At 37.3% G+C, this 13,191-nt stretch overlaps 1 protein-coding gene across 18 annotated transcripts in view; it reads left to right on the forward strand.

Annotated features, from left to right (window-relative positions):
* Positions 1 to 13,191, forward strand: part of PTPRD (protein tyrosine phosphatase receptor type D) — a 354,453-nt gene that overhangs the window by 130,913 nt on the left and 210,349 nt on the right. For 10 of the 18 annotated variants that reach the window (XM_064290506.1, XM_064290507.1, XM_023545268.2 and 7 more), the window contains 4 exons: positions 410 to 520; positions 1,926 to 1,937; positions 3,947 to 4,216; positions 7,199 to 7,780. In XM_064290506.1, coding sequence (XP_064146576.1) covers positions 410 to 520; positions 1,926 to 1,937; positions 3,947 to 4,216; positions 7,199 to 7,780 — 975 coding nt within the window. The remainder of the gene's footprint in view (positions 1 to 409; positions 521 to 1,925; positions 1,938 to 3,946; positions 4,217 to 7,198; positions 7,781 to 13,191) is intronic. The other 8 variants (XM_064290517.1, XM_064290509.1, XM_064290511.1 and 5 more) reach the window with 1 other exon arrangement.

Below are 13,191 nucleotides of genomic sequence, written 5' to 3' on the forward strand. Positions count from 1 at the left end.
GCGTACCTATCTTTTGCGCCACTTTTGGTACCAAAATGAGACAAAACAAAAACAAAAACAAAAAAATTAATCTTTTGTTTTATTTAAAAGCCATACTTCCTTGAAGCAGTCTCACCCATCTTCATTTTATTAGTCTAGGAAATAAGAGTGTTAATTATGACTAGAAGGCTTGTTTGGGAGAAGAGATATTGTTATCTTATGCTAGCATTGATGATGTAAAAAAAAAAATAATCTCTATATGTTTTTCTCATCACATCATCTTCTGTCTGTGCACCTTAGCAAGAGATTGAAACGACGTTGAGCGGACCTTCACTTTCAGGGTTTTTCATATTGTTAAGAGGTTTAGCTTTCTGAGCTGAGAAAGCCTTCTCTGACCATCCCTTTGGCAATATATTTTATATCCATACAGGCGCCCTTCAGATCGAACAGAGCGAAGAATCCGACCAAGGAAAATATGAATGTGTTGCCACCAACAGCGCGGGCACTCGCTATTCTGCCCCTGCCAATTTATATGTCAGAGGTAGGAAAGACGTAACCTTGGCATCGGTTCTTCATTCATGCTCCGGGGAATTGAGATACCCACAGGACCTGTGTTGTTCTGTCAGCATTTAACCCACTAATTTGGTTGCAGTTATAATAGCTGAACCATTTCAGCAAATAGAGATTTAACATGTTTAAGTATGTTGTTGTTGAGAAAAAGTACTACTCTTGAGTATAATCTATCCTGAGGCTTCAAGTTTGTAAGTATATTTGCATTTTACTTCTTGGTTTCTATTTTTACTGCATTGATTGAACTCTGTTTTGCGTTTGTTTGGGGTTTTTTTTCTTTTTTCTGTTGTTTCTCTGCTGTTTCCTTATCAAACCCTGAAATAATGGCTCGGTGTGCTACTAATCAGTTCTTTATGCAACTCTAAGTATAGAGGTGTTTGTGTCTTCATGACCCCTGCTGCCGAGCTGCACAGATAAAGCTGCTGTGTTAAAGAAAATAGAATGCTACATGCAAATAGCACCTTTGTGTTTTCTTCCTTCTTTTTATACTTTATGAACACATAGTATGTATATCTGTGGATGTATATAACGTATGTATACACACACACACAAATATTTGTTTGAATTATTATGATTTAACTGAAAATAATTTTATTCTTTCCCTTGCCGTGGAATTCTGATTATATATATATATTTTTAAGTAGCATTAGCTGTCCTTGGGACAAGAATGAATTATGAGGATGCATTCCTAACTTCTCATAAAGTAATAGAAATGCTTAAATTTTGAGCTTATGAATGGCTTTGCCTTTCATTTCAACTAGAAAGAAGTACTTCTTCTTTCCTGGGGTTCTCAAAGCTGGTTCTGTAGTTTTTGATCCAGTGGAAATGTTCTTATCCCTGGTCTAGGTTTCTGTGAATAACCACAGAAGACAGAGGGCGGAGGTGGGGGTAGATCAAAGGCTGAGAGGGCTTCAGCTTGTTAGAGTAGAGTGGGATCTTAGGAAAATATCTAGCTTGATTTTGAAATTTTTGTTAGAGATAATATTTCCCTTGGGAATCTTGTCCTCTGCTATCTTTCTCTGGAGTCTTGGGTGGGAGGATATGAAGAAAAGCATTTCTTCCCTAAATTGTCTGAAAGCCCCTTGGCCCTTTTTCTCACAATGGTGACCTCCTTTGCTGCATGAGGCATGTGTACCTTCTTCAATGGAAAAAATTTCAAAATGATGCTAGCTATTGTTTCTAATACCGCGTTAGTCTGTGAGGAATTGCTAACTTTTCCAGCTGAGGTAGTTAATCTTCATTAACTAGAGCGAATAAAGATGTTCAAGTAGCAGTTGAAAGCCTTGATCTGGCCTTTTTACTCTCTCTGTGTTTCCCTTGTTTTTCTCCTTTCCTCATTTCATTGTGTTCTGCATCAAACCCCCTACATCCCTCAGAGCTGCGAGAAGGTTGGTGTGTTTTTTACTTTTTACCCACCTTACAAAACTATTAATTAAACCAATAACAAAAGAATACAAATGAAATGAATGTAGCTGCATTGTGGTCTTCTTTTGGTTAATGGTATGTTTTAGCGGAGAATGCCCTGACCATAGCTTCCGGTGCTTGCTGGTGGTATCTAACTGGTGCATGATGGGAGAGAATGCGCCTGGGTGCATGGTAACTGGTAACACTTAACTCTAAGGCCTGGTGAACTCGGTCAGTGTTCCTGCTTTCCTTCCTGCTCCACTCCTCCCGTCTCCCACCCCTCTCTACTCTCGGTCTTACACAGATGCCTGCTGCCCATAGAATGACTTTTTCAAGTTGCTCCCCTAACCCCAAGCATGAAGACTAAACTCTCCTCCATTTTTCTTGACATGTCCTTTGGTACCTCAAAGTCTACACTGGCTCCTGCTTGCTTCGTGTGACCTCTGTGAATTGGCTGCAGGGGGCATGCCTAGCTCTCTCTTTACTTCTCCTGTGTCTGTCATTCACTCATCAGGCCATCACAGTGAGCCCTCTCGAACCAACGGAGGTTCGTCTTGACCTTAAGTGCAGCCCAAAAGTTTCCAGACAGAATTATTTCTCTATTAATTATCTTCCTGGGGTTATGTGGTTGCTTGTTTTTTAGTTTATTTATAATTTTATACACGACTTTATCATCTGTATTTAGGTGTACTCCAATGATCAACCTCTCGATCTAAAATACTCCCGGTGTAATAATCTGCCAATTAAAAGCCCTAGATGAAACCTATTTGTCTCTAACCCTCTCCATGAACTGTATCCGAGACATGTGTATTTAAACACACATAAACATGCAGATTGTCTGAAGCAGGAACACTGATCTGTTATTGCTTGGTAATTTTATCTGTGTCATGTTGCTTTAATATGATGTCTTCTTTGAATGTCATGTTCTGCTGTGTGTTTTAGGTCCAGTGTCCCTCCATTTGAATGTGGGCACAAAGAGCCGCTCCCTAGATTTTGTTGTCATTTATGTTGTTTCACCTTAGACACAAACGGAACGGAATCCTGAATGTGAAATCCCCAGCTCCCTTCCTGAATTTGCAACCTTACCTTTAACAACCTGAGCTTAATCTAATATCTTCCCACTTTTCACCCTATCATCCCCTAAATCCCTGTCTCAATCAACGTGTGTTACTGCTGCCCCTTGTGTTTAGTTCTATCCCCCTGTTATTTCTTCTGCTGTCATTGTTGTCTTGGATTCCAGCCATGCTCCCATGGACCTAAGCCTGGGTCTTGAGATTCCATCCTGTGCATGCCTTGCATGACCCAATCCAGTATCTCTGCTGGTGTTGGCCTTGTTTCTTCTTCTGTGACCAATATATATATATAATGTATATATTTTTGTGTTGGTTCCAGTGTTAGTGTGAGGTTTTGAGGCTGTGTCCACTCTGAGCCTGAAAGCAAATAAAATTGCACTTCAGTGTACTCTAGGTGATGTTTTCCAGGGCTGGGATGTGACAGTGCAGTCCCACATGTACAATCACATCAACTGGAAGTGCCCAGCCCTGAAGTTGGTTTTGATTCTCAACTCAGACTTGGCTGGTGACCTTCTAGTCCCCTTTTCTGCATATACATGCATGCACAGAATCTTTTTCAGATGCATGCATGTATATGTTTGTGTGTTTATCGTATGCATGATGTTTGTGCATTATTAGTTTGTAGATAGTTTTTTTTAATTTTTATTTTCTTTGTGGGGTTCTTGTAGGTCTTAATAAACTTTTGTATGAATGTGTGTATGATATCGATGACTAAACAAAATAAAACTTTCTGTGTATATACACACACCATACTTGTATGGTCTGTATTATCCACAGTTTTTCTCTATGTTTTGTTTCTGGACAATCCATGATATGTTTAAATTGTTTAATTGTGTCTGTACTGTGCATGTCATGTGTTTACCAACCAACCTTTTTCTTGCTGCGTATATGTTATTATTTTCCCTTGTGTTTTGTTCCAGTTCGCCGAGTCCCACCAAGATTCTCTATCCCACCCACCAATCATGAAATCATGCCAGGTGGAAGCGTTAATATCACCTGTGTGGCCGTGGGGTCACCAATGCCTTATGTGAAGTGGATGTTGGGGGCAGAGGATCTGACACCTGAAGATGATATGCCAATAGGAAGAAATGTCCTAGAACTGAATGATGTAAGACAGTCAGCAAATTACACTTGTGTCGCTATGTCGACACTGGGTGTCATTGAAGCAATAGCACAGATCACTGTCAAAGGTACGCTCCGTGGGTTTGGATACATTCAAGCTACCTGAGTTATGCCTCCAAAAAGTCTCTCCTCAGAGTTCTGAAATGATTCCATTGATTTCTCAGTGTTTCAGATGTGTACATCCTAATCATATCTGTGGTACATATAAGATGCATATATCTAGGTAGGCAGATTTGCTCTTAACAAATTTGGCAGCCTAAGTAGCAATAATCATCCAAATATCTAACAGCAGCCTGGGACCCGGTACCAATGAGAAAGATGAAGAATGCTAGTCACGGTCAACCATTTTGTCAAGACTGGTGTGTACAGGCCTCCTATTAGTCTAGAACCTAGGTAAGAGTCACTTGCTAGAAAAATTCACGTATATGTTACTATATGCTTAAAAATCCCTGAAGGCAAGAGATAGAGGGAGAGAGAAAAAAAAAGAGTTTAAATCAACGTGGTCTAATAATAACTAGTTACCAGCTGGCGTCGGGCCTTTTCCAACTCAGGGTGACCCTGTGTGTGTCAGTATAAGTGTGTTCCATAGGGTTTCCAGTGGCTGATTTTTTGGAAGCAAATTGCCAGGTCTTTCTTCTGGGTCTAATAATAGATGCTTTAAAATTTTGATGAACCCCCCATTAAAAATGAAATTGCAAGTAGCATTCTATTTTGTTTTAGCTTTACTTTTCACTTGGTACAAATGGAGTGCTCAAGAAATATTCTTTTCTTGAAATAAATGTGCTAAATATAACCAAAGCACTATGTTCCATGAATAGTATTGAATCAAAGAAAAAAAAATGTGAGTTCATGCTAGTTGTTTTTAACCAGGGTTTGTAGAATTCTAGAAAGTTTTAGTAAATTAGGTCAAACTAAGGGTGACTTAAGGTCTTCCCAAATGTCTGGAATTACTGCAAAATGAATACAAATTACCTTCCCTTTCTAGGAAGTATAATCTTAGAAAATGCAAGACACACCAATCTATAAATTTTTCACAATAATTTTAGTTGGTGTCATATCCTCAGTTAAGTATATATATAAAACATATGCCACATAGCAGTAATAATTTAACATAAGAACAAAAGTACACCAACCTCAACGGTTATAGTTATTTAAAACAATAATGTTGTATTGCATGTCCTTAAAATATTAGACTTGTTCTTACCTATACATTACATCCACAACCTATACTGTGCAATATATGTGACTTAGTGAAACCAGTAATGTCAGCTTAATAGCAGTAAATGCACTTTTAATTAGCGATGCTTTTATTTGCCTGAAAATTTCAGAAAGACATCCAGGGGGAATCTGGATCACCCACTTCTTAAAAATTGCCAGGTCAGAATATTTGAGCAAATGTCCTTCTCCTTATTATTTTTGGTAAACTCCCTTGGCTAAATATTTTCATTCTGTAGTTCTGAGAGTAATAGGCAATATTGAATCACTTTTTCATAACTAACCATTCCAACTTTCAATATTTGAAAGTTTACTAAAGAGTTTAAAGGTTTCAAAAGCAGGAGTCGCGTGAAATGAATATCTCGTTTAACTTCTCTTTGTTTTCCTGACTCTTCCTGCTTCCCTCCCAACTCTATTCCCAAAATAAATAAAATGGGAAAGTGAATCTTGAAGACAAGAGACTAAAGTAAATGAAAACCAAAAGAGCAGCTTGAAGAGTGTAGTTTGCTGCTCTTGAAAAGTTGGCAGGCTAGGAAGAGTCATACTTTTTGCCTTTATATTGACAAGGAAAGGGGGTATAAATGGGCTGATTAGATGAGTATTACCTTCCAGGTGTCCTCTATAAAGTCAGCTGGTAGAATTCCCCTTTGTACCTTAATACCACTGCCTTTCAGATACAGTGTCCAGGGTAAGGAAGCACTTACATGGGAAGCCACCTATGTAAATGGTTTGTATTCTTAATTAATAGCATTTTGAGAAAAGATGGATTTAATTGCAAATATTTGACATGTGCTGTTATCTCAGAGGAAACCCTGGTGGTGTAGTGGTTAAGTGCTACTGCTGCGAACCAAAGGGTCGGCAGTTTGAATCCGGCAGGTGCTCCTTGGAAACTCTATTGGGCGGTTCTACTCTGCCCTGTAGGGTCGCTATGAGACTCGAGGGCACTGGGTGGGTTTTGGGTTATCTCAGATATTGCTGATATAGAATGCATATTTATTATGTTGATAAATACTTTAAAAAGGTGATTTTGAATATGTCTTAATTTAATTCCTTTGGTGATTTTTTAGTATTAAGAAAAACAAACATTAATTTGAAATTACTATTTTTTTATGTTAAATTTTTAAAAATTATTTATGAGAAAATTTTACTCATGTTACCTATGTCTGACAACTTGGAAATCAATATAGATACCATTCATTCATTCCTAGTAATTAATTCTATTTTAATCTATTCCAAATTTTGTCCTTTTCAGAGATCCTTGGTATTTAGTTATATCATTTTTTTTCTTGAAGCAAAGAGCCAATTGGCAAAGTTTTTTCAATAATAATAAGAATTACTACTACTATGATTATTATTGTTATTAATAATTGCAACTAATGTTTAAAAAGAACTGTCAGGTGACATTCTAAGAGCCCTACTGAATTAGGTCGTTAATCCTCAGAGCAACCTGTGAAATAGCTACCCAGCTGTACAATACAACTCCTGTAACACAGATATGATTTCCATTTTTTACATGAAGAAACTAAAGCAAAGAAAGGTTAAGAAATATATCCAGGATTATATACCTAAGAAATGGTGGACTGGGAATCAGTGTGACTCTGGAGGTTATGTTCTTAAATACAACATTATATTGTCCGCCCAATAAAATGGAATTTGTGTCATCCGTGGATGTCTCCCTGTATTTTCCTGATGACTTAGAAAACTACCCTTCACTGTAATTTCGTCTAGTTCAATCTTCAGTTGATTCATAGCCCTGTCATTCTAATAGTAGAGTCCATCAGTACATGTACCATCTGAGAGATGAAGGGTAGTCACTGTCTTTTTTCTCCCCCAAGCCTTACCCAAACCTCCAGGAACTCCTGTAGTGACTGAGAGCACAGCTACAAGCATCACACTGACGTGGGACTCTGGGAACCCTGAGCCCGTCTCTTACTACATCATTCAGCATAAACCTAAAAATTCTGAGGAACCTTACAAAGAAATCGATGGGGTGGCAACCACACGCTACAGTGTTGCCGGACTAAGCCCCTACTCAGATTATGAATTCAGGGTTGTTGCTGTCAATAACATTGGGCGGGGGCCCCCCAGTGAGCCCGTGCTCACACAGACCTCAGAACAAGCGCCATCCAGTGCCCCCCGGGATGTCCAGGCTCGGATGTTGAGTTCGACCACCATTTTGGTGCAGTGGAAGGAACCTGAAGAGCCAAATGGCCAGATTCAAGGATATAGAGTCTATTATACCATGGACCCCACCCAGCACGTCAACAACTGGATGAAACACAATGTAGCTGACAGCCAAATCACTACTATTGGCAACTTGGTGCCCCAGAAAACATACTCTGTCAAAGTCCTGGCTTTTACCTCAATTGGGGATGGTCCTCTTTCAAGTGACATACAGGTCATCACTCAGACAGGAGGTAAGTCTGGTTCAGGGTGGAGGGGGGTGTGTGGCAGGAGGGAGGGGTTGGTGCTAAGTGATGGTAGGGAAAAAAAGAAGAAATGAAGAACAAAGATAGTATAAATTTTAATTGTTGAGATTTAGGGCTTGAAAATGAGGCGGTTAAAAATAATTTTTGTACAATCTTAGTAAAGGTAGAAAGCTCATATGCTAGGGAAGGGTTAAGTAAGAGAAGACATCTGAAAAGGACCAGGCAGAGGTGCCTTAAAGATGAAGTGACTGTTCTAAGCAGTACAAAAGAGGGGTGTGTTCAGCGTGCTTTCTTTTTAATGTGTACCCGAATAACTTGAGGACTTTTCTGCATGAGGCGGATGGCTGCTTCCTCCATGCACCATTTGGAAAATAAACTAGCTACTCTGGTACTATCATATCAAAAAAAATAATAATTTTTATAAGATACGATGGTTCAACACAAAGTTAAAAATAAAACCTATTGTCAAGGGGCCTCCACTGTTGAAATGGCTTCTGTTCACCAGGAAGCTACATTGCTTAAAAATAAATACACTCTGAATGGCTTTTTAATTTTCTTGAGTGGCCTCCGTGGATGAAGAATGACAGTTGCCAAGATCTAAGATCACACTTTGGAATCTGCTTCACCCATTTTATTGGTTTTTTAGGGCAGATGCTAAACTGTTTTATGAAGAAAAACATGGCCCTACCAATGGTTTTATTTTCATAACAGGATGTCAAACCTCCTTGGTCTTTGATTCAGAGTAATAGGCCTGCCTTAATTTGGGAACACACAATAGTTGCTGTCTTCAAAAGTTTGTCCTGAACATGGAATACCTGCTTATTTGACTCCTAATTGTGTTGGTTCCTCTTAAACTTGAATTAATCAGTGTAAGCATTTTTTTTTTTTTAAGCATATATATTGTCTTTTTTAATTATAATAACAGCTTTATAAAGTATGTATTTTGACATTTTGCAAGTGAGGAAACAAAGACTCAGAGATGTCAACTACCATTGCCTTGTTTTGAAAAATCTATATAAGAACCATATTATTGGAAATGGTATCTACAATGTACAGGAGCAATTCTTTGCTTGTCCTGGGAATGAAATATAATGATGAAATTGTGGCTCAAAGAGGATTAAAAAAAAAAAAGATTCATTAACTGGCCTAGGGTCATACAGTTAATAAATGTGAAGCAAAATTTAAATCCAGGAACCCTGGATACTTTTAACCGCCATTATTTTTCAAATTAATAATTTGCTAATGTGATAGTTCTAGCATTTTTGTGCCTACTAGGTGTTCAGTAAAAACATAGGAACAGGAGAGAAGAGCATAGTGTGCCGTTTATTCATGTTTTTATTTAAGAGTGATGTCCTTTGCTTTTGAAATACTTGAAGTGGCTATTAGATTACCCTAATACAAAAGCATAGTAAAACATTTAAATATGAAATAAAATTAGTCTATCTGGAAGAAATAGAAGGAATACATTTTTCATCAAAGTTTTTTATACTTGGTCATTGGATTTGGCTCTGAGTTTTCTAACGACAAAATTTTGTTTACAATTTTTGTTTTCCAATGACAGAATGATTTAGTTTTCTAAAAAACAAAGTATTTCCTGGAACTGAATTCAACTAAAACATGAGTATCGTTGAGGCCCGTGAGAATTCTTGGGTGCGGAACATTCAATGACGGAGAGCAATGCCTTCAGTAACAATTTATTGAAATATATAGAACTGCTTTTTAGAGAGATACCATATTTTGATTTTCTACATCACCAGAGGGCATAATATAACATTCAGTCTTAACTCAGTGAAGGTAGTATTGTGAGGAGGGCAGTTGAGTTAATATGATCCAGAGACTCTGCTTTCTGATGGTCTGATTTAATTTAATGACAGAACATAGAAAATCTAGACAAATGGGTCATGAGTGTATTAGAACAGTTGTTCCCAATATCTGTTTGACTAACTCTTTTAAACATTAAGATATTCCCAAAGACCTTCCTGTAATGGTTGTATGTTTAATACCGATTGATTGAGCAGATATGTAATGACATAATGACTTGGGTTTGCCAAGATCTGTAGGCTACAAAAACCCTCCAGATAGCACAGTGATTTGATCCATTCTATAGGCTTAATTAACAAAGGCCATTTAATGTTGGTGGACACCTGCCAAATACTCCGATGTTAGTTCTGATGTAAGTAATGCTGAGTCTCTCCTTTTTCTTCTTGCTGACTAGCTAGCTCTTAGGATCGGTGCTAGGCAAAAATATATAAAAACATTTTGAAATATCCTTTTAGAAAGGTTATATCAAATTTAGAGATTGGCTTATTTTCTCTGTAGTTTTATATCTTTTTTAAACCTACTAAAATTTCCTGATTAGTGATATGCATGAATTTCACAAGTATATTTTAATTTTCTGTGCACTTTATCAAATAATTCTTTTAGTCCTTTTTTGTTCGTTCATATTGGAAAATCTGTCTTACATGTGCATATGCAGGTAGATATTGATCATCACAGTCAGCATAAATAAATATAAACAAACAGAGAAAGGAGGGAAAGAGCGATATCTTTTATTTTTGTTTTGGGAAAATGGCATTGATCCAGAGAGCTGTAAATTTTGATTTCTTCTGGCATCTAAAAGTTGTTCTCTTCGTTATATTATCTTTACTTCCCTGAAACAAGCATTCCACTTTTGTTTGAAATCAGACTCCAAAGAAACAGTATTTAGGGTCAAAGAGAATTTAAGGGAGAAGCTGTCACTTGTGATTTTCCAATTGTCACACAGATTGATGTAAACTGAGGATAGTGAAATATTCAACAAAGAGAGTTTTCCCTTATTGGAAATATTAATGCAGGTGACAGTCTTAAGGAATCATTTAAACGGTATAGGTTACAAAAAGATTTTGGTTCAGATGGTGATTTTCTAGAAATGTAGTCAAGCCTCTCAAGTTTCCCATACATTTGACTTCTAGCTTACAGTCACTTGAACTTAGTTTACCTGGAAAATATGCTGAATATGTATGGCCATTGACAAGAAAAGGATTTATATTGCCCTGGGGGAAAAAAATTACTAGAAAACACAACCAGGAATGATTGGGGGCATTGTATAGTTTTCTTTCTAGTTAAATACTTAGAATATGGGGGTAACTATTTTTATTTTGGAGCCCTGGTGGCTAACCAAAAGCTAAGCAGTTTGAACCGTGCAGCTGCTCCTTGGAAACACTATGGGGCAATTCTACTCTGTCCTATAGGGTTGCTATGAGTTGGAATTGACTCACTGGCAATTGGTATGTACAGGGTATTCTTATTTTCTAAGAGGTGCAAATAGAACTCTGATTTAAAAAAAATGTGGCAAATTACATGTTTAAACATATGCATTGAAACAGATGTTGCTCGAAGTTCATGGTAATTGTGAAGGCCTTCTAAATTAAAAAAAATTCTTATTTGTATTCTTTCCAAGCTTTTTTTAGAACGCATATCTGACCTCTGCTTCTTCTAAGCACTTAACAAATTTTGGGAAAAGTCTGCTAATTTATGTGTGTATCTTCCAATAGGTATAGGTTTTTGGAAGGGAAATAAAAATACGCATTTACTAAATAGTAATGAACAATATCAGTGTTTAACATTTTGAGGTGGTTGTTATACTACAAATTCTGGGCAGTGAATATTTGTTAAAATATAAAACCGTGACATTTAGAAACATTGTGCTTTAGGGTTCCAAGAACTTTATAAATCATTTCATTAGTGTATGTCAACAAGCCTATTTAAACAAGTCCGAAAAAGACTGATTTCCAATAGCCAAAATTGCAAGTCCAATTTAAATGGCTTTCTCTAGTTTCACCACTGACTAAAGGAGCTCTGATTATAAATACAATTTTAATAAGATTTAACTTTTTTCTTGATATTTAATGACAGTTGAGTAAGATTGATACAGCTGCCTATGTATTAAGTACTTTGTCAGTGATAGAAAACCCTGGTGGTGTAGTGGTTAGGTGCTACGGCTGCTAACCAAAGCGTCAGCGGTTCAAATCCGCCAGGCGCTCCTTGGAAACTCTATGGGGTGGTTCTACTCTGTCCTATAGGGTCGCTGTGAGTCGGGATCCACTCGACAGCACTGAGTTGGGTTTTTTGGTTTCGTCAGTGGTATAGTTGGGCCACTTACATATCAGACTCCTAGTTCTAAATTTTGTTTTGTGTACTCTACCACTCTAATTCTGGTTGTTATTTTTATTGTTATTATGATCATTTATCAATAGGCTAGATATACACATTTTAAAACATGTACATTATTAAAGTAAGACATTTTAGCAGTAATGGGTTTTCCATTTTCATGTTCGCTTTCCACATCTAGATCGTAGGTTTGGTTTCTGACCAGTATTATCACATCTCCCTTTTTAATGTGGAGTGGTGTACTGAACTTCTGGATGCATTCTTCCCTCTCTGGCCCTTTCCCATGAATTTCCCAGAATCTCAGATTTTCTCATAAAAGTTCTGCTCAGTTAATGGATGAGAAAAATTCTACAAGATAGACATAGATGTCAAAGAAGAAGTCAGTAAAGGTAAAAGAATGATAGTAAGAAAGTGTGATGTGGAAAGACTGTGAAACATTAAATATATAAATATCTATGTGCACATATGATATATGCATACAGAGATAATAAGTACATAAATATATTTTATATATAAAACATGGATAGAGTGGAAATGTAAAATTGAACTTCGATAGTCACAATAACCCTGTTGCCCTTGAGTTGATTCCAACTGACAGAGACACCCTACAGGACTGCCACATCTTTCTCCCAATTTGAACCACCAGCCTTGCTGTTAGCAGTCAGGCACTTAACGACGGCACCACCAGGGCACCTTCTAGCTATAAAAAGCCAGTTAGCGGAGCTGAAGTATCCCTGTGTCTCTACGTGGTACAGAGAAAACAAATACGAAAGTCTGGAGTGTCCTGAAGTCTTTTCTTATATAAATACATTATGGTCATTAGGAAAAATATGTTTGGGGAATTTAAAGATAAATTCATAAATTTTGCAGCTTTTTTTTCCCCCTTTTTAGTCATCTGCTTTATAGGTGGTTATTTCAAAAATGACAGAACAACCCAAGGAGGTGATATATTTTAGGTGAACCCTCAATTCCAAGAAAGTCCGAGTAGCGGCACCCGTCGGTGTTGAATGAGCTCCAAGAGTGGAGAGCCTGCTATAATAAAAATATAATCTAAAGCACTGGTCCATGTATAGAATTTAGCCTATAGAGACCTTTTAGTTCACAGAGTTAAAAAAAAAAAAAATCAGTTTCCAGTCATTCAAAATGGAACTATTTTTCCTAGAAGATTATCAATTTTTGTTGAAAAGCCAGAAGCTCTTGCAAGACTGGGTCTTTGTTTCCACAAGGCCAAAATCTGCTGCCAAGGAGCA

Source organism: Loxodonta africana, chromosome 9 (assembly GCF_030014295.1).
Source record: "Loxodonta africana isolate mLoxAfr1 chromosome 9, mLoxAfr1.hap2, whole genome shotgun sequence".
Classification (NCBI taxonomy): Eukaryota; Metazoa; Chordata; class Mammalia; order Proboscidea; family Elephantidae; genus Loxodonta; species Loxodonta africana.